Raw genomic sequence first — 20,344 nt, 5'->3', positions numbered from 1 at the left:
CACACTTCTGCGCCATTCCCAAAACACATGTATCCACCTCTGCAAACGCCACCCAACTCCTCCCCAATGGGATGTATTTGCTGCTGAAACCCTCACCCATGTCATTGTAGCTTCTCGGCTTGAATGTTCAAATTTACTCCTGGCCAGGCCCCACGTTCTTCCCTCTATGAATATAAACTCATCCAAAATTGCTGCCTGTGTACTGACTTGCACCAAGTTCCATTCATCAATCACACCCACTGTGCCTGCTGGCCCTTACTGGTTCCCTGCAAAGTTTCGATTTTCAAATGCACAGCTTTATTTTCAAATCTCTCCATGGCTTTTCCCCTCTCTAGCACTGTAATAAAACCCTCAGAGAAACCTGCACTGTTCCAACTCTCACCTCTTAAGAATTCCCAATTTTAATCACTCCATCATTGGCAACCCTCTGTTGTATGGGCCCTGTGCTCTGGAACTAAACCTCTTTCTTCCTTCAGGACACCCTTTCAAACCTATCTTTCTGAACAAGCATTTGGTCATCAGTCTTTGGGTCGGAATTCTCTGGCCTCGCCCGCGGCTGGGATTCTCCGGTCCCGTTCCGGTGAATGGCTATTTGGCCGAGCGCCAAATTCCCTGTTCTCGCTGGTAGTCGTGGGGAGACCATGAAATCCTTGATGCTAAATCTTACTTGATGCTGTTCCTGTGGAACAACTTGGGATATTTTAATATATTAAAGCCTCTGGATAAATCTGAGTTCTCTGTATTATCTAGATGAAGCATTTGAATATATTTTAATAGGTAATAGTGCAGAACACCTGCTATTCATTCCTCCAACCACAGCTAAAACTGTGGGATCTGTCATATTGTGTAATCTGATCTTGTGAGGTGGCAATATGAAGATATAACTCTGCTGTCTTTATCTATCTATCCAGTATCTATTCCAGTATATCAGGCCTGTCTGCAAGTTTACTTTGTTGAGGCAAAACATACTGAACCTGCAAATTCCTGATCTTGCCCCTTTCAGTGACCACCTCCCAGTGTCTCTGAGCATCTGACCAGAATCAGTGACCAGTCGCAATGCACCTTTCAGTACCTTGAGGTTCTAGCTCAGCCTATCACACTTCATAAGTTTCACAACATGTCTAAGCCTGCAGACGCCTCTCCAGTCAGTAACATGAATTATTTCAACCACAGTTAACTTTTGAAATACCAGCATAAAGCCTGGCATTGTGGGCTTTGCTGGGGGATATAGGCTGCAGATAGTGCTAAGAGTAACTGAAAAAGATGTATGAATCTGTCTGCATCTTTAAAAACATATTTCAATCCATTTTTGCACAATGCCCTCTTAAAGGCTTAAAATATGCAGGACAATCCATTCATCATTAAACCCGTCTCGGGCCGAAGAAATCCACTAGTACATCAGCTGTATGGCATCAGAGGCTTGTGTAGATTGCTGGATGCATTAACCAGTCCAGGGGATAACATTCATCACACAGAATTACACGCAGGCAATAATATTAAAACTGGGAATGGAACATGATAGATCGTGCTCGTGATTTGAACTCCAACTGATATTGATACTGCTGCTAAGAGCGGCAGAAAAACAAAGCACAATTTGAGAAAAGAAAGCCTGGACAGTCCCACAGCACGGATTTTCTTGGTTTAATCGAATGTTTAAAGTTTTTAAAGTTTATTTAAAAGTAGGCTTACATTAACACCGCAAAGAAGTTACTGAGAAAATCCCCTAGTCGCCACATTCCGGCGCCTGTTCGGGTACACGGAGGGAGAATTTAGCATGGCTAATGCACCTAACCAGCACGTCTTTCAGGCTGTGGGAGAAAACCGGAACACCCGGAGGAAACCCACACATAGACTGGGAGAATGTGCAAACCCCACACAGTGGCCCAAGCCGGGAATCGAACCCACATCCCTGGGCACTGTGAGGCAACAGTGCTAACCACTGTGCCACCGCCCATAGCATCCTGTCCTCCAAGTTGCCACTACATACTGCATTATTTCAGTTCATTGGTAAGTTTGTCATATTCATTATATTCTACCTTTTGAGAGGTAAATGAAATCTTTTTCTGTCTACCCATAATGGGAATGCAACATGTCAGCTTTGCCCACGCTACACGTCATGTAACCTGCAGTTGTTTAATGTGCCTCAGCTATTTACATAATCTGCAGCTTACAACCATACGCTCCCTCTAATGCTTCAAGTTGTCAAACTCTAACAATAAAATGTTAATCCAAATTACATTCAGTTTTCCATTGAAAGTGAGGCCATTACAGCTAAGTGCAGCACTGTCAGAGGTAGAAGCGGGAGAGAACTGTCTCTTGAGCTCCACACCACTCCTGGCACTAAATGGGAGAGCAAGTAGAATCAAATGAAAACAGTCGATCTCGAAGAGATACAGAAGCGATGTCTGAGTGGTCCAAGCAGAAATGAGACATTTAGCATCTGCGACAGATGACTAGAGGACAAAACCTGATGCTGGTTAATACACGGTGAAGCAAGTCTTTTAAAATCCAACCTTATATAGGCCTCGGTAACAGGGGGAGATCTTTTTAAACACAGTCAGTCCTCACCAGTAAAATTTCATAAGCACGGGAATAGTGGTTCCAACACTGAGTAAGCTTAACTGAGTCAGTGCCTTTTTACAGAAAGAATGGAAAAAAGTCTAATTAGGAAGGGGTCACCTTCAGAGCAAAATCTCCAATGTGAGTAATAACACTCCTCCTTAGGAGCCCGCTCCGCTAGGACAAACCATTGATCAGTTCTAATCTTGGGCTCCAGTACTTTCAGGATAAGTCAAAAGAAAATATTAGCAGGTTACAGAATAAAACGTTATGTTACCAATTAAGCTAAACTTGACCGTCCTCCACTGAAAAAGTATCACTTTCAAATATGCTGCCAAAGGCAACAAGACAATGATTTTCCTTCTTCAAACTAATAACGTATAGAACATCTTTCAGCCGTGAATTCTAATTTCATCCTTCGTGCTTTCAGTGAATGCTGAAACACTGTACAGGAAGAGAACACTTCAATATCCTTTGTAAACATTCCTACCTGATAAAACTCTCGAAGCCAGTTCTTTTGGAGACTTTCAGGCTGCAAAACACAAGATAAAAATCAGTAAATACACTGTTCAGAAGATTCACCTGCAGCACAACGCTGTCATAACTTGTCCTCTTACAATGAGACCTTCTATTTAATTTTTGAGCACAAGAGCTAAAATGAAAATTATGATTATTTAACCCAAATGGAACAAGTACATCATTAGGCCCTGTACTAAAAACCAACATGCTTCAACTTAAAACCAGAAAGTGTCTCCTTTCCAATTTCCCTGAGAATGTTCAGTTCCTCAATCTTAAGGGAGAATATTAAGGGAGAATGATTGGGTAATGCAGCATTGCTTCAAACGAAGGTTCGGTACGTCCAGGATATGGTTCAGCCAAGTTTAAAAGTTTATTTATTAGTGTCACAAGCAGGCTTACATTAACAATGAAGTTTCTGTGAAAATCCCCAAGTCGCCACACTCTGTTAGGGTACACAGAGAGAACTGAGGAGGGTCAGTGCACCTAACCAGAACGTCTTTCGGACTGTGGGAGGAAACCAGAGCACCCAGAGGAAACCCATGCAGATACGGGGAGAACGTGTAAACTCCGCACAGACAGTGATCCAAGCCGGGAATCGAACCCGGCTCCCTGGCGCTGTGAGACAGTAGTGCTCACCACAGTGCCACCCTGTGCCTCAACTTGAAATGTTGATCAGGGCAGTATTATTATACAGTGCAGAGTGTATAAAAAACACTCTTATTCTGAACACAAATATAGTGCTGAATAAAATATGATTTATCATAATCATATGGTTGTTAGCCTTAGTAGTGTATATTGATGGTAAAATTACTCGACTTATTATAGTGATTATACCAACAGACAGTTAAACGATCTAAACCATCATTTCTTCAAAATTTCTACTGCCTCTCTTTTTTAAATAAAAAACCTGTTTCAGTTAGCCAGGCCAGGCAGTCACGTCTGCATTGAAATCATTGCCCTCTATCAAGTGTGCTGGCGAGCACATATTAATTATGGTGACATTTGTAATACAGTCTTTTACTTTATCCAGGACAGTATCCATTCTGGAGTCAGTATGCAAGAAGCTGAAGCTAGGTCGGGGGCAAGAGTGCACTATTGAGATAATTCCTCTGACCTCTGATTTTTCTTTGGGGATTAAAAATAAAACAAAAACAGGTGTATTGAAGACGAATCGATAAAGATCGACCAGCCCAATTAGTTAGCAACTCCATTATGATTGTATCACGTGGCTACCTAAATGGTAAATGGTGAACTAGATGGAGCTTGGGTTTTTTCCTGTCTAGCAATCCCCATGTTTCCAAGTATCGGAAATCTGAAATAAAAACAGAAACTACCAGAAATAGGCAGCAAACCCACCAATATCTGAAAAGCGGAAAAGGCAACGAAATAGCTCTTCGAAGCCCGGTGTCCCTTCACCAAGTTTAGATTTATTTACAAATCAGCTACACTCAGATAGGTATTTCCTCATACAGAGCATCAACCCAGAGTGCCAGTGATCCTGTTATACACATTATACACACCTGCAGGACTCCCTGATTGGGCAATCCATTACTGTCTCAATCAGGGAGCTGATATGTTAAGAGGCCCACATTGAGGGCCTTGTAAAAGTCATTACAGGCGGGATAACATTTCAGTGTTCGATATTTTGTCAGAAGATATTTATTTGTCTGAAACCTAACCTGTTTCCTTTCTCTTCAGATGCTACGGACTTGTTGCATAATACAGAAACTTTCTATTACATTTCTATTCTGCTGAAGTGGTTCATGCCAAGATCCACAGACATTAGAGATTGAATCCACTTTTCACATGGATTCTGGGTGTCACCTGTACAGCTCAGTGTTATTCCATGCAGAAGAATTGGGGGTGGCAGAGGGAAGATAGAGCTGTATTATATAGAATCATAAAATCCATACAATGCAGAAGGAGGCCATTCAGCCCATCAAGCCTGCACCGACAACATTCCCACCCAGGCCCTATCCCCATAACCCCACATTTTTACCCTGCTAGTCCCCCTGACACTAAGGGGCAATCTTGCATGGCCAATCAACTTGACCTGCACATCTTTGGAGTGTGGGAGGAAACCGGAGCACATGAAGGAAACCCATGCAGACAGAGGGAGAACATGCAAACTTCACACAATATGCATTTCACGAAAATAAAACATACGCATGGGAAGTTACTTTAGAAAATCTTTTCTGAATTAATGCCTTAACTAATTTTCTGGATACTAAAGAAATGTAAAATTTGCATCTTCAAAATGTTATATGTGCTGCAGAAGTGGGACTGGATTAGCTGCGTAATAGCATTAGCTAAAAGACTGCAACATTGTCTGTGGAGTCAGGAAGATAGCAGGGAATCCTCAAAGTACTGGAAATTCAAAAGGGAAACAGGAAATGTTGGAAATACGCAGAATCGAGATTCAAAAGAGTCGGGTTATGAGGTCTGAAGACACCCACTCAAAATGTCATGATCTGCTGATTGATGTGCTGTTGGATTCCAGCATAATCAGTCTTTGGCAGACATCTTAGTAACTGTCATTAACTCATCGTGCTTATCATCACTTTTAGCATATATATCATATTAAATGTTATCAATCCATATTCTGCAGAGTAGAATAGTGTACAGAACATGGAAGTTACATCAATGTCACTTTATATTTTAGTTTTAAGAGGTAGTCATGCAAGCCGGAAAGAACAGCACTGGAGTGATTGAGAACGTACAGTTAATCCACAACAACACCATGACAGATTTAATTAGGTCATCCTAAATAATGATTGCCAGGAAACAGATGAGTAATGTGACATGGGAGTTCTCTTGTTCTCAGTTCAACTCCCATCACTGTCTGTTGTCAACCCAAATATTCAATAGAGTATGAACTTGCCCTGTGTATCATCAATAGACCAGCCAAAACATGCAGTAATAGTAAATTTTGGAAATACTTGCATCTTCCTAATCCCCACACAGAGTATGCGTATGGGCCTGGGTAAGATGCTCTTTCAGAGAATCAGTGCAGACTCAAAGGGGCGGATGGCCTCTTTCTGCACTGTATGGGTTCTATGGTTCCAGGGGGAATTAGGCTCTCAGCATCTATCCTGTTAAGCCCCCGAGAATCCTATATGACTCAACGTCAGCTCTCATTCTTCTTACCAGTCCCAACTGTACTCAACCTCTCCCCATAACAAAATCTGCCCATACCTGGGATCAACCTAGTGAACCTTCTCTCAACTGCCTCCAATGCCCAGATAGCTTTCCTTAGATAAGGGGATCCAAAACTGTTCACAGAATTGCAGATGTGGTCAAACTAGTGCCTTATATAGTTTCAACAAGACTTCCCTATGAAATAAAGACCAACATTCCACTTGCCTTCCCAATTACCTGCTGAACGTGCATGCTAGCTTTTTGTTATTTATGCATGAGGACCCCCAAACCCCTGCAGCTTTACGCAGTCTTCCTCCACTTAAATAATATTCAGTTCCTTTATTCTTCCTACCAAAGTGCACAACTTTACATTTTCCTACATTATATTCCACCTGCCAAGCTTTCACCCACTCACTTAACCTGTCAATATCCCTCTGTTGATTTGCAGCTTTGACAAAGGGTCATCTGGACTCGAAATGTTAGCTCTTTTCTCTCCTCCCAGACCTGCTGAGATTTTCCAGCATTTTCTCTTTTGATTTCGGATTCCAGCATTTGCAGTAATTTGCTTTTAACTCTGTTGATTCTTTGTGTCATCCTCACCACTTGCCTTCCCATCTATTTGTGTAATCCGCAAACTTGGTAAGAGCACATTCATTTCCCTCGTCCAAGTCATTAATACATATCGTAAAAAATTGTGGCCCCAGCACTGATCCCTATGGCACTCCACTAGTTACAGATTGCCATCCTAAAAATGCCCCTCTTATCTTAACTCCCTGTCTTCTATTAGTTAGCCAATCCTCTATCGATGCTAATATTCTACCCTTAACAACCATGGATCTTTATTTTATTACGTAGCCTTTTGTGTAGAACCTTATTGAATGCTTTTTGGAAATCCAAGTATATTATATCTACTGGTTCCCCTTTATCTGCTCACTTGCTTGCTTATATTATGCATTTCTAAATGTTCCGCTGTTACATCCTTTAGAATAGACTCTAACATTTTCCCAACGAAAGACGTTAAGCTAACTGGCCTATCATTACCTGTTTATTCTCTCTCTAACCTTTTGAAAAAGGGGATTACATTGGGAAACTGCCAATCCTCTGGGACTTTTCCAGAATTTAAGGTCCTTGGAAGATTACTACCAGTGTATCCACTATCCCTGTAACTACTTCCTTTAATATCCTACGATGCAACACATCAGGTCCAAGGGACTTATCGGCCTTAAGCCCCATTAGTTTCCCGAGTACTTTTTCTCCAGTGTCAGTAATTGTATTTATTCCCTCCCCCACTCTGGCCCCTTGATTATTTAGTATATTTGGAATGCTATTAGCGTCTGCTACTTTGAAGACTGACGCAAAATATTTATTTAACTCCTCTGCCATTTCCTGGTTCCCCGCTATTACTTCCACAGTCTAATTCTCTAAAGGGCCTCTCCCTTCCTTTTCATGTAATTAAAGGAGTTTATATATTACTTGCTAGTTTACCATCATAGTTTATTTTCTTCTTATGATGTTTTTGGTCATCTTTTGCCAGTTGGATCCACAACATATTGTTCCAGGAAATTGTCCTGAATACGCTCTATGAATTCTTCCTCATGGCTACCTCTGCCAATTTGATTTTCCCAATCCAAATGAAGATTAAAGTTACTCATGATTAAATACGGCCTTTTTTTTTACATACTCTCATTATCTCCTGATTTATTCACCATGCTGCAGTATAGGTATTGTTTAGGGGAACTATAGACTGCTCCCACCAGTGTCTTCTTCCCCATGCTATTTCTTACCTCCACCATATGGATTCCACACCTTCGGATCCAAAATAAGTTTTTGCTATTGTGCTTATTCCGTCTTATACTAACAAAGCTACCCACCACCCTTTCCTTCCTGTCTGTCTTTATGAAAAGTCACATACCCCAAAATATTTAATTCCCATGCAACCATGTCTCTGCAATGGTTATAAGATCATACCTATCAACCTCAATTTGCACCTTTAACTCATTTATTTTGTGCCAAATACACAAGCATTTATGTAGAGAGCCATTTATTTTGCTTTTTTAACCATTTTCCACCTTTTGACCCTATTTTCTGCTTTTTAAAAAAATGTTTGTACACTCTCCCTTCCTGTCATGTTCAAGGTATCATTGCCTTGCAATGCTGCAATATCCTTTTGCTTTGTAAGCCTATGTACCCCATCTCTAGATGTGGAGATGCCGGCATTGGAGATGACGGCCTCAACCGGGATCTTGGGTTCATGTCACACTATCTGTAACCCCCATGACTTGCTTGGGCTTGCAAAATCTCACTAACTGTCCCAGCTGGAGGCAATACACATCTCTTTATCCTGTACTTAACCCTCTCTCCACTCAGCATTGTCCGTACCTTTAAGACTTGAGTACCTGTAAAGATTCGCATTCCAACCATTATTTTGTAAATTGAGTTTGTGTCTTTATATGCCCTGTTTGTGAACAGAACTCTCATTTATCTGACGAAGGAGCAGCGCTCCGAAAGCTAGTGGCTTTTGCTACCAAATAAACCTGATGTTGTGAGACTTCTTACTGTGCCCATCTCTAGAACCATCCCTCTATTTAGTTTAAAATCATCTCTACTTACTCAGATATCAGGTAGTCATCCATTGACACTTATTATCATTAAGGGATCCATCCGGGTTCTAATCCCACACGGCAGATGGTGGAATTTGAATTCAATAAAAATATCTGGAATTAAGAATCTACTAAAGACTATGAAACCATTAGTGATTGTCAGAAAAACCCATCTCGTTCACTAATGTCCTTTCGGGAAGGAAATCTGTTGTCCTTACCCAGTCTGGCCTATGTGACTCCAGAGCCCACAGCAATGTGGTTGAGTCTCAACTGCCCTTGGGCAACTAGGGATGGGCAATGTGCCCAGCCAGCGATGCCCATGTCCCACGAATGAAATTTTTAAAAGCTGCATTGGTACGATGAGGGCAATAAAAAGCAGCATGACAAAAATTCACTTATGTTTAAATTTCCCTTGTAGCAATCAGTCTGCTGTTAACGTGAAGGCAAATTATGAATGACAAGAACAACACAAACATTTTATTTGGCATAAACATAGATTTCTACATTTTTGGCATGTTTTTGTGCTATTTTGGCAGACATGTCTCAGTGTGGGGAGAAGGGGGAAGACAATAGCCTGGCACATCAGAACATTTATGGGCAGGTATGTGAGTCTGTGTGCGTGTAGCAGCATCAGTCAAGTCTAGCGCGAATTCGGAGGATAAAATAGAACTGACAACACGTCTGCCACCACATTAACAAGGTCTCGACACGTCCACCTCCACAGAAACACACCTCAAGAATCTGATGCATTTACAACAAGAGAAATAAACAGGCGACATGATTCAGTGTCATGGACACACATCATGGCACCAAATGTCTCAGATAAGACTATAACTTTGAAGAAATATTGGTTTTAATATTAGTGTAAGTATGACCCAGAGAAATATGAACAGATATTCCCTAACACAAACATCCAGCACTTAAATGAGCCTAAAAAAAACAAAATATCAAAAAGCCCCAAAGTTCCAAAATCTTCAATGATTTTCAGTGGAAATCTTTTAATTTGCCCACAACAGCATATGTTTGATGCAATCTCGTGAGACAGGTTTTCTTTTCTATACTGAGAGTGATGAATTGTTCATCTCTGCACTCACCCTCTTTTCCCTGACAAACCATTCCAGAATCTGGTTCCCCAGTGAAAATAACCTTTTAATGCATTACATTTGAAATGCTGCATTTAAAATGGAAAAATCATTTTCTGAGCCATTCTTAATCCTCTAAAAATAGAGACCTTGGGGTAAATGTTGGAGGGGGGTCAGATTATTCCTTTCAATTTCATGAATTTCTGGCAAATGGAACATCACTAAACCACCAAAATAGTCATCAAGAAACCTTTCAAATATAAATCAAATCTGGGAGTAATGGTACACAAAGCCACTCCACGGAGGAGAGGGGGAGAAGGTACAGCCCAGTGCTGCCTTTAGGAGATGTTCTCATATGTACACTCCTCCACTAGGTTCGGGGGAGGAAACCAAATCTGTCCCAGGGATAGTAAAATCAACAGTAGCCTCCCATTCCTCTCTCTTATCTTCTCGCTCTCTCTCTCTCAGGCAATGTCTTGGGATCGAGGATAAGTTGCTTCCACTTTAGTACAATGGGTTCTGAGATGGCTGATAAATCCATGCATGATCTGCAGACTTTGTCACTTGCAGGATAGCTGGTGTTTGAACAGTCGGGTAAATGAGTCGCTGCGCTCTTTCCGGCGCCTCGACTTCACATATGCATGTTCCCTGATAAGGTCTCGCAATGTGCTTGGTGAATTCCTGAAGAGGCCTTCTTCATGCTCATTGATCACATGCCAGGGTCTCCCATGAGACAGTGGATTTGTTTGACCTTCTTGGGAGTATTTTGAGGCCATTCCTAAAGCATTTCCATTGTTCTCCTGGGCATCTCCTGCCATGAGCAGTTGGCCCAGGAGCCTGGTGTCATACATAGGGACCACATGCCCAGCCAGCAAAGCTGGTCTTGAGTGATTAGTGTCTCTACATTGGACATGTTGGCTTGGGAGAGGATCTTGCTGTTTGACTGCCTGTCTTGCCACTCATTGCTACACCAAGGGAGAGGGAACAAATGCAGGGCAGTGACAGACAGCCACAGTAAATATACAACTATTGGACGGATCATTATTCTATAAAAATAGTAAAGCTCCTGTCTCCATTTTTTTCAATGCCTCCACCTTGCAGTTTCCAGCTTCATGCAGTTAGCAGAAGGATTCAATTCTGGCTCGCAGGAAGCACATTAAAACCAATGCCAACTGTACAATGAGATGTGACAATTTTCTCGTCAATCATACTCAGTCCTCACCTAGCGGGTTCACTGAATGTCTACATTAATCCTTGTGTACATGGAAAAACTGATTTAGAGCATATTTTACCTGTCAATTGGGTCGTTGCAACTGTGTGAAACACACAAGATTATTTCATTTATAATTTGTAGATAATCTAAATAATATTGTAGTTTATTTTAGATTTTAAAAAAGCACAATGAGCAGTGGCATTTTCCTTTTTATGAAATTTGCCACCTGTACATTCTGTTTGTGTTGTCAATAGTAACCCAATCATGTTAAGCTGGGCAACCATTGTGACCAAATGTACTTACATAAAAGATCGTGTTTCAGTTACTGCTATAGTGACAAAGCCACATGGTTTCATTAGGCAGTACGGTAAAAAGGTGGAGACTGACATGTGAAGTATCTTTTCCTCTTTGTCTAAAAATAGCAGAATACCCAAATTTATTTAGATGGAAGAGAACAAAGGAGCTTAGGTTTCCCAATTTAAGGAAAGATGTCAATGTGTTGGATGCCGTTCAGACAAGGTTTACAATGTTAATCGCTGGAATGGGTGGGTTGCCTTATGAGGAAAGACTGGGCTTGTATCTGCTGGACTTGAGAAGAGTAAGAGGTGACTTGATTGAAACAGATAAGATCCTGAGGGGACTAGACAGGGTGGATGTGGAGAGGGTGGATGGGATCCTCCGGCCTAGCATGCCCCAAGAGCAGAAATTTCTGCTGAAGCTCAACGGACAAATTTTCTGTCTCGCCCGTTATGATTCCCGCGGTGGGCGTGACAGGAGAACATCAGCCGATGTTTCCTTTTGTGGGAGGATCTGCAGGCTCGAGGTGGTCTCTTCCTGCTCCTCATTTGAATGTTTGTGTGTTCATACATGCAACCCTCCAGGATTGGCCTGGGGTTCGCAGGAATCGAAGATTAATCCCCAGGACACTGCTGTGCGCAACCCTGGAGAAAAATCATCAGGACATTCCAAAAAAAACTGTCCTTTTTTGGCTTTTTCTTGGAACATTCCTCTTTTACCAGATATAAAAGTATTGAAAATGGCGGAAAAAGGCTGTTTGGGTGACAGTCAAACTTCACCCAATTGGCTAATGAGTCGTTTGGCTTTCCAGTTGGGGTAGGAAGGCAGCGCAGCACAAGGACAGATGTGTTGGTCAACTCACGGCTCGCGCATGGGACAATTCATGTGGTGAAACGTCCAGGAATACATTTAATTCCAGCTGGCAACCCCAAGGCAACCCTCAGTTCCAGGTTAATCTCTACAGTATGCTGTGAAAGCATTTATATTGTCATTTTCACATAAGTACAAAGCAGTTCCAGCCGTGAAATTTATACCAAAGTAATGACTGTAAGTTGATGCCTGTTGCTCAAACAAACTAAGGTTGAACAATGTGAGGCGGCCTCAAGGGGCGGGTAATGGTGGCACCTTACCACAGTCAGAGCCCAAAGTGGCTGCATTTTAACATTAAACTAGCTTAAAGCTGGATTTGAAACGTGCTGAGCCCTCTGACAAAATATTAAATAGCTTCATATTTAAATGCCAGGCTAGAGTAGATGCTCCACTCTGCAGGGCGGTAAAATATGTGGTAGAAAAGGGTAGATCTACACAATTGTCAAAGTGCACAGAAAAAGCGCCAGAGACTGTTAGTAGGATTGTCCCGGCACCTTTCGCTCTCCCTTTTCTGAACAGGGAATGCACAGAAAAAGCTCTTGTCTGCTGGTGGAAACCAATCTCACACCTTGCACCTCTACCTCTCAAAGTGTATCCACTCTTTACATATGTACTGACACTACAGCCCCCACCTCTTTATCTGTCCACGTTTAAAATGGGAGGTTGCTTATATCAGCCAAAGAACACAAACAATGATCAATTTCCAGTCCAACAACTTTAAAGCTGTCAATTATGGCATTTCTGGTAGTAGTTGCTGTGTTTATTCACTGGTTCGCACTGCATTGAGGTGCACAGAATGTAAGAGGAGTCATCGAGGCTGACTTCACTTCTATTTCTTCTGAAATAGCCCAGGTATAAGCCCATACTTCAGCAATTTGCAATGTGTGAAGCACTTTGAAGCATTCCGATAATGTGACAAGGCGCTGTATAAATGCAAAGAGGTGTCTTTCTTTCTTTAAATGTATTTAAGGAAAGATACAATACAGTTTGAATGAAATGAAGTTTAAGCACCTTCTATGGAAACCTCAGTGCTGAAGCCTTGTGGCCATCGGCAGATACAAGGCAGGTTAAGAATTGATATTAAGAAATGCAATACAACACAATATCAGAGTCCTATTAATTCAAAAAGGAAATATACTGGACAGGAGTTTTTTAAATTAACAATTGAATGTTTATTTTATTAATGCTGCCACATTGTACTGGTCACCACGTACAAAGAGCAAATGTTTTTCAATTTGACACTTGCTCAAGCAAACATTTCAACATTCCTTTAATTTCTCCATCTCTAATTTGGGATTTCTTTTCCCCAAATTCTATGAAATACAGTAATTTGGATTTTTTTTATATTAAAGGTATCACAGAAATACAATCCCTCTGTTGTGAATTCCAATTTCGGTCTCCTACATCCTTTTGCTCCTCCCTAATTCTCCATTCTTTTCAGATCACCGCATGATCTATTTCAAAAAATACGTGCATGTATATAGTTCTTTTCACAACTAAAGTAAAGTAAGTCAAATCACTATAGTCCCAGATGGCCATAGGCTGCTCTTCCCTTTGAGGGGGAGAGGTGACAGGTGGTGATTTAACCTGAGGATCACCACACCTCAGGCGAGGGGCAAGGTTGAGAAGGCAGGGCCTTCATGAATAACCTCAGCTGGTACAGGAATTGAATCGATGCTCTGCATCACAAACCAGCCATCCAGCCAACTGAGCTAACCAATTCCCTAGAGTCAGTTGATGACTACTAAACATCCCAAGGCACTTTATAATGAATGAAATATTTTTGAAGCGTAGTCACAGTTGTAATTCCAGAAACACAGCATGTTCCCATGAGCAACAATGTAATAATGACAAATAATCTATTTTTGTGATGTCAGTTGAGGGATCAATATTGGCCCAGACACTGGGCATAATGCTCTTCAGTTGAAGGAATAGCATTTGAATCTTTTACACTTGCCTGAGAGCAGATGGGGCTGCAGCTTAAGGTCTCATTTGAAAGACAACACCTCCGATCATGCACTTCCTTGGTACTAACACTCGGGTTGATTAGTGTGTTCAGGTCCTGGAGTGAGTCTTAATCCAGAAACTTGTGATTAGAGCAGAGATTGCTACCAACTGAGCTACAGCCAACCCTTATGGCACAAATTCATTTTACCAGGACCTCAAAATGTGGCCAGCTTGACCTCTCCCAATCTTTCCCTCCACCTACAACCTTTAAACTTTGGAAATCTCGGGATACCACCCCTTAATTGCGACATCTGTTTGGAGCTGGCATTTGTTAAGTTCATTTTGATGATGTGCTACAATAACAAATTGTCATAATTGTTCAATTAAAACAAGTAGCAAAACGGATGTCCTTCTGTGAAACTATACCGGCACACATACAAATGATCAGGATAACACTATTATCCTGAGGTGTAAAAATGGCTAAAAGTTACTGAAGTCTGAAACAAAATGCAAGCTTCATATTTCTGAAAGAGATTTCCGCAATAGGTATAGTAGAATGCAGCTTAGCATTCAGCTGAAGGAAGGTGCTAAGCAGGCTGTCACCCTTAGGCTAATTTCCTTCAAGAGGCAGGCAAGTTATGACAATACCTATTCAAACACATATAATTACTTGGTTATAATACTCTTGAAATTAAGCTGCATAACTACTTTCCAAATAAAGACAGCACAGACCCACTATTATTATGGTGTTGACTACACGCGTTATCATTCCAATAGGCTGTCATCCAATTGAAGTCACTGGCTACGTCGATACTAATTTTAATGGGAAGCACCGCACGTATACCACAAGAAATGCACCTCTTATGGTCACTTACTTAACAAATACCATCTTTTAGTGCAAAACTTTGGCGGTTAAAATCCTGATAAGCCTTTAATGGACACATCACACCTTTATGCAGTCTCTAGGTCCAGTTGTTTAGATTTAGCAGTAGTGAGTGATACTTTGATTTTATTATATTGGCAGGAGAAACTTGGAGAATAATATTCTAGATGCACCAATGAGGAAACAGGCTATATTAGATCTAATATTGTGTCATAGATACGGGTAATAAATAATTTTATGGTAAAGGGTCCTCTGGGGAAGATTGATCATATTATGCTGAATTTCATATTAAGTTTGAGAATGATGTGATTAAGTATGAAACTAAGGGGCAAATTTAAACAAAGCCAGTTTATGGAGATATGAGTAGTGAGTGGATTAAGGGAACTTAAGTTAAGAGTTGGCTACAGAGATAGTAAATGTATTTGTTTGGATCTTCCAGAATTCCCTGGAACCTATAGTGCTCCCTAAAGATTGGAAGACACCAAATGTAATTCTGCTGTTGAAGAGGGCAGGAGGAGAGGAGGAAAGAAACAGGCCATTTAGCCTGACATCAGTGGTAAAGAACATGGTAGATTCTAATTGTAAAGAACTTGAAAACTCACAATATGATTAGGTAGAGTCAACACAGTTTTATAAAAGGAAAATCATGTTTAACAAATGTATTAGAGTTTTTTGTGGGTGTAACTAGCAGGACAGATGAGGAGGGGAACCAGTGGATGTGGTATATTTAAATATTCAGAAGACCATCTGTTAAGGTGCTACATAAGAGGTTGTTACACAAGATTTGGCCTTATGGTATTGTAAGTATATTAGGATTAGTTAACAAACAGAAAGGAGAGATTAGGAATAGATGGTCATTTTTGGGATGGGAGGCTGCAATTAGTAGAGCGTCCAAGGATCTGTACTTGTGTCTCAGCTATTTACAATCTAGATCAGTGACTTCAATGAGGCGATTAACTGTAATTTATCCAAGTTTGTTAATGATACAAAGTTAGGTGGCTAAGTTACGGGGAGGGTGTAAAGAGATTGCAGTGGGATATAGATAGTTCAACAATGTAGTGTAATGGGAGTAGGGGAATGTGGATTTATCAATTTTGAAAGGAAGAATGGAAAAGCAGAAATTATGTAAATAGTGTGAAATAATTAAATGTTGGTGTTCAGAGAGATTTGGGGCTCCATGTACACAACTCTCAGAATTAGAAATGGGAATAAAAGCTGGCCTAGCCAATGAAGCCCACATCCCTTGAATGAATAAAAAAAATGTACAGCGAATGATTATGAAGGAAACTGGAGTATTGAACTTCATCACAAGGTGGACAGAGTTCAAGAATACGGAATTCTTGCTGCAACTGTATAAGCCTTTGGTGAGGCCACACCTGTGAGCTATGCATAGTTTTGGTCTCCTTACCTATAGAAGAAGTTAGCTGTCATGAAAGGGGTAACAATCGTACTGAGGCCAATCTTCTGTCACCATCACCCTTTATTTACAACGTGCTCAAAGTGCTGCTCGGCAGCTAAAGTGTACAGGTCAACCCCAAAGTCTTTTTGCCTGCTGCCCTGAGTGGAGCCTGCTGGTTTTAAACCAGCTCTTTTCCGATTGAGCGAGTCTCCAGTTGCCTAATAGGGGAACTTGAATTCTACGAGGCCCATGGGGAGATCTATTGTCCATACCCCGTGACCATCATAACAGAAGGGCTGCAATGAAAGCTCTCTGGATGGATTCCTGGGATGATAGTGTTGTCCGATGATGAGAGATTGAGCAGTATATATTGCCTCTAGAGTTTAGAAGAATGAGAGTTGATCTCATTGAAACATATATCATTCTAATTAGATTCAACAGGAGTTGGTCCCCTTCGGTGGGGAGTTTAGAGCTAGGTATCATAGTCTTGGGAGAAGGAGTTTGCCATTTAGGACTGAGAAGAAAAAAAAGTTCTTCAATCAGAAGATTGTGAAACTTTGGAATACTCTACCCCAGAGGACTGTGGATGCTCACAGTTGATGAGACAAAGATTGATAGATTCTTGGGCACCGAATGAGTTAAGGAACATTGAACATGACAAGAAAGTGGACTTGATGTACAAGTTCACCCATGATCTTAAGGAATGGCAGAACAGTTTCATGAAGCTGTCAGTCTATTCCTGCTCCTACTTTGCATATTCTCATCAAAGTGCTTGCTGAGAATGTTGACTTGCACAATGAGATGTGCCAGATATGCCCCACAATGCAGTTAGATGTTGCTTACCCTTTGATAGGCTCTACCCTGATGGAGCTTCTCACGGTAGCACAGTGGTTAGCACTGCTGCTTCACAGCTCCAGGGTCCCGGGTTCGATTCCCGGCTCGGGTCACTGTCTGTGTGGAGTTTGCACATTCTCCTCGTGTCTGCGTGGGTTTCCTCCGGGTGCTCCGGTTTCCTCCCACAGTCCAAAGATGTGCAGGTTAGGTTGATTGGCCAGGTTAAAAATTGCCCCTTAGAGTCCTGAGATGCGTAGGTTAGAGGGATTAGCGGGTAAAATATGTGGGGGTAGGACCTGGGTGGGATTGTGGTCGGTGCAGACTCGATGGGCCGAATGGCCTCCTTCTGCACTGTAGGGTTTCTATGATTTCTATGATTACAAGCTGGATTTGATATCCTCAAATGGTCTGGAATGGTCATTGGTCAAGTTGATCACAATAAAAGCTCTCCTCTCCAAGCAGTGTTGCTCATGGTTCCATGGTTTAAAGTCTAATGTTTTCACTCGTGTTCCCCCCCTTTTGTAGATAACCAAGAGGCAGTAACAAAGGAAGCAAAGCACATAAAACAATTAAATAAATACATCAACTCTACATTCTCTTTTTCAGGTGAATGAGAATGGAGATCAAATGCCGAACAACGGTATCATTACCTGTGCTTTATTCATTGATCAAAATGCAATTAGCTCCTTTTGGATTTACAATTATCAATGAGTAGCTAGTGGTTTACATATGGACAACACTGGACTAATAACTTCATGTGAATTCAAATATATTGAACATGGGTTTACAGATACTGGGCTTAGAACAACGGCTATTATTCTTATGGATGCACCAAGTCCTAGAACACTATATATGGCTCATTAATCAATGCTTTCAACTATAATGCAACTGAATCTTCATCAGTAATCGTAAGGATCTTGTTTATCTTGGAGGGATACTGGTAATGGAGCTCACAAGAGCCTTTAGCAACCATTCCTCTATAGAAAAGATACGTGGACTTGTTTCAGGCTCTAAAGCAATTTGAACATTAATCAAATGATCCTTCGGAGATTGTGAAATAACTTTCTCCCTGCAGGAGTCAGAGAACTGCGTGTAGACTTCATAGAATCAGACAAAAAGAAATGGTGAGGCTTTAGACCACTGCTATTTCCAACTGGTTTTCTGATTACTCAGGTTGAATTGCAAAATTCCGAATCATAAATAAAAATGACCAGCTCATCTCTCACCATTGTTACTTACAATTGGGTCTATAAATGAATGGGAACACCCACTGTCTGCCATTGTGTTCTATCTTATGACTGGATAAAATTCTTCTTCAACTGAGCCAACCAGACCACCACCACCCGCACCCCTCCGCCAAGCCCAAAAGCAATCAGAGTTGCTATGGCAACATACACTTTAAGATGTTGTAGCCTGGAGCTATGGTTAGTAATGGTGGAGGCTCCAATTTATTTCCCTCACATGGCTGATCAGGGATCTCTCCCATTCTTTTCTCCTGCCTCTGCCATATGTCAAAAGTTTTTCCAAGTTGATGCTCAACCTGTTTAGCCACATTACCGAACTCACCTTCCTTGGTCATCAAGTCCTGGGGTGGGACTTGAACTCAGAGTTTTAGGCTCAGAGTCAAGGACACTACCCACTGCCCCATAAACCTTCCTTTATTGGATAAAATTGGGAGTACAACAAAAGATCGGCCAAGGTTTCTGAAAAGTAAGTAGTCTCACAACACCAGGTTAAAGTCCAACAGGTGATGAAGGGGCAACGCTCTGAAAGCTCGTGCTACCAAATAAACCTGTTGGACTTTAACCTGGTGTTGTGAGACTTCTTACTGTGCCCACCCCAGTCCAACACTGGCATCTCCACATCAAGGTTTTTGAATGGCAGCACAATTCTTTTTCAGTTTTCTGTTTGAATATTTTAGGTGAATTATTGTACCACTGCAGGGTCATTTGAGACTTGCGGGAGTGATCATCCCTGCCATTGTTGCTGCAGGCCAAGGTAAGGATCCCATGCCCAGCCATGGCCAACGACAGACTAGTGAACCTTCGTTGATGATGGGGACCAGCTAAAACCTTGAGAAAGAATGACTGCTTACAGACAGGATCCACGTAAGTATACATGAGGAAGGCAATGGGCAATCATCTCTTGTACTCTTTTCCCTAGTCATATTACTCATAGCTCATTACAATTGAAAATGGGAGATTTTTACAAGCAACTGAGGAGGAAGTCTTCAGACTACAAGGCATGGAGAAATTAGCAGAGGCCTGTCCTTAGACAGACCACTACTGCGCAGAGATGGAGACTATGAGAAAGAACATTTCCCGCTTATTTAATCCACTAACAGCATCAAATATCAGGAGGTCTTGTGACGCAGTGGATGGTGTCCCTGCCTCTGAGCTAGAAGCTCCGGGTTCAAGACACAACCTGGGACGTGATGGCCAAGGAAGGTGCGTTTATAACATAGCCAACAGGTTTGAGTATCTTCAAACGCACACCAATGGAAGACGATAAGAGCAGGAAAGTCTCCTGGTAAGCCGTGCTTGATGCGTAATGGTCCCCCCTCAAGCTACAAGTCTAGCAACCTGTTCCAGGAAAATCCTCATCGTGGGAACAGACGATTCTGCCTTGTGCAAACAACAACAACAAACAACAGCAACATCAAGTATAATGTTCAGATCAGATAGAATGGACAGCAAGTCTTTGGCTTGCAATGTTCAAAAAAAACATTAATTCAGTTACACTCAATTACACCCACATGCATCCCTCCAATACCGGCTGCTCATACATGCCCAGTTTACATTGTTCCACTTTGGCATGCCTGCAGCTGCCTAAACCCAAAAGCTCTGTAATTGCTACCATCAACCTCACTCCTCCTCTATCCTCCTCCCTGAACCTCTCCACCTCTCTCCCTCTACGCTCCTCTAAGATGCTCTTGAAAACTCACTTATTTGACCATGCTTTTGGTCACTTGTATTATCTCTCCCTCTGTGGCTCAGTGCCAGT

At 41.5% G+C, this 20,344-nt stretch overlaps 1 protein-coding gene across 4 annotated transcripts in view; it reads right to left on the bottom strand.

Annotated features, from left to right (window-relative positions):
- Nucleotides 1-20,344, bottom strand: part of inpp5a (inositol polyphosphate-5-phosphatase A) — a 534,961-nt gene that overhangs the window by 346,749 nt on the left and 167,868 nt on the right. For all 4 annotated transcript variants that reach the window (XM_078223475.1, XM_078223474.1, XM_078223473.1 and 1 more), the window contains exon 2: nt 3,050-3,091. In XM_078223475.1, the coding sequence (XP_078079601.1) occupies nt 3,050-3,091 (42 nt within the window). The remainder of the gene's footprint in view (nt 1-3,049; nt 3,092-20,344) is intronic.

The sequence above is a fragment of the Mustelus asterias genome, chromosome 11 (genome assembly GCF_964213995.1).
Source record: "Mustelus asterias chromosome 11, sMusAst1.hap1.1, whole genome shotgun sequence".
NCBI lineage: Eukaryota > Metazoa > Chordata > Chondrichthyes > Carcharhiniformes > Triakidae > Mustelus > Mustelus asterias.
Note: the sequence above shows the minus strand (reverse complement) of the source record. Positions and strands in the feature narration are given on the sequence as shown.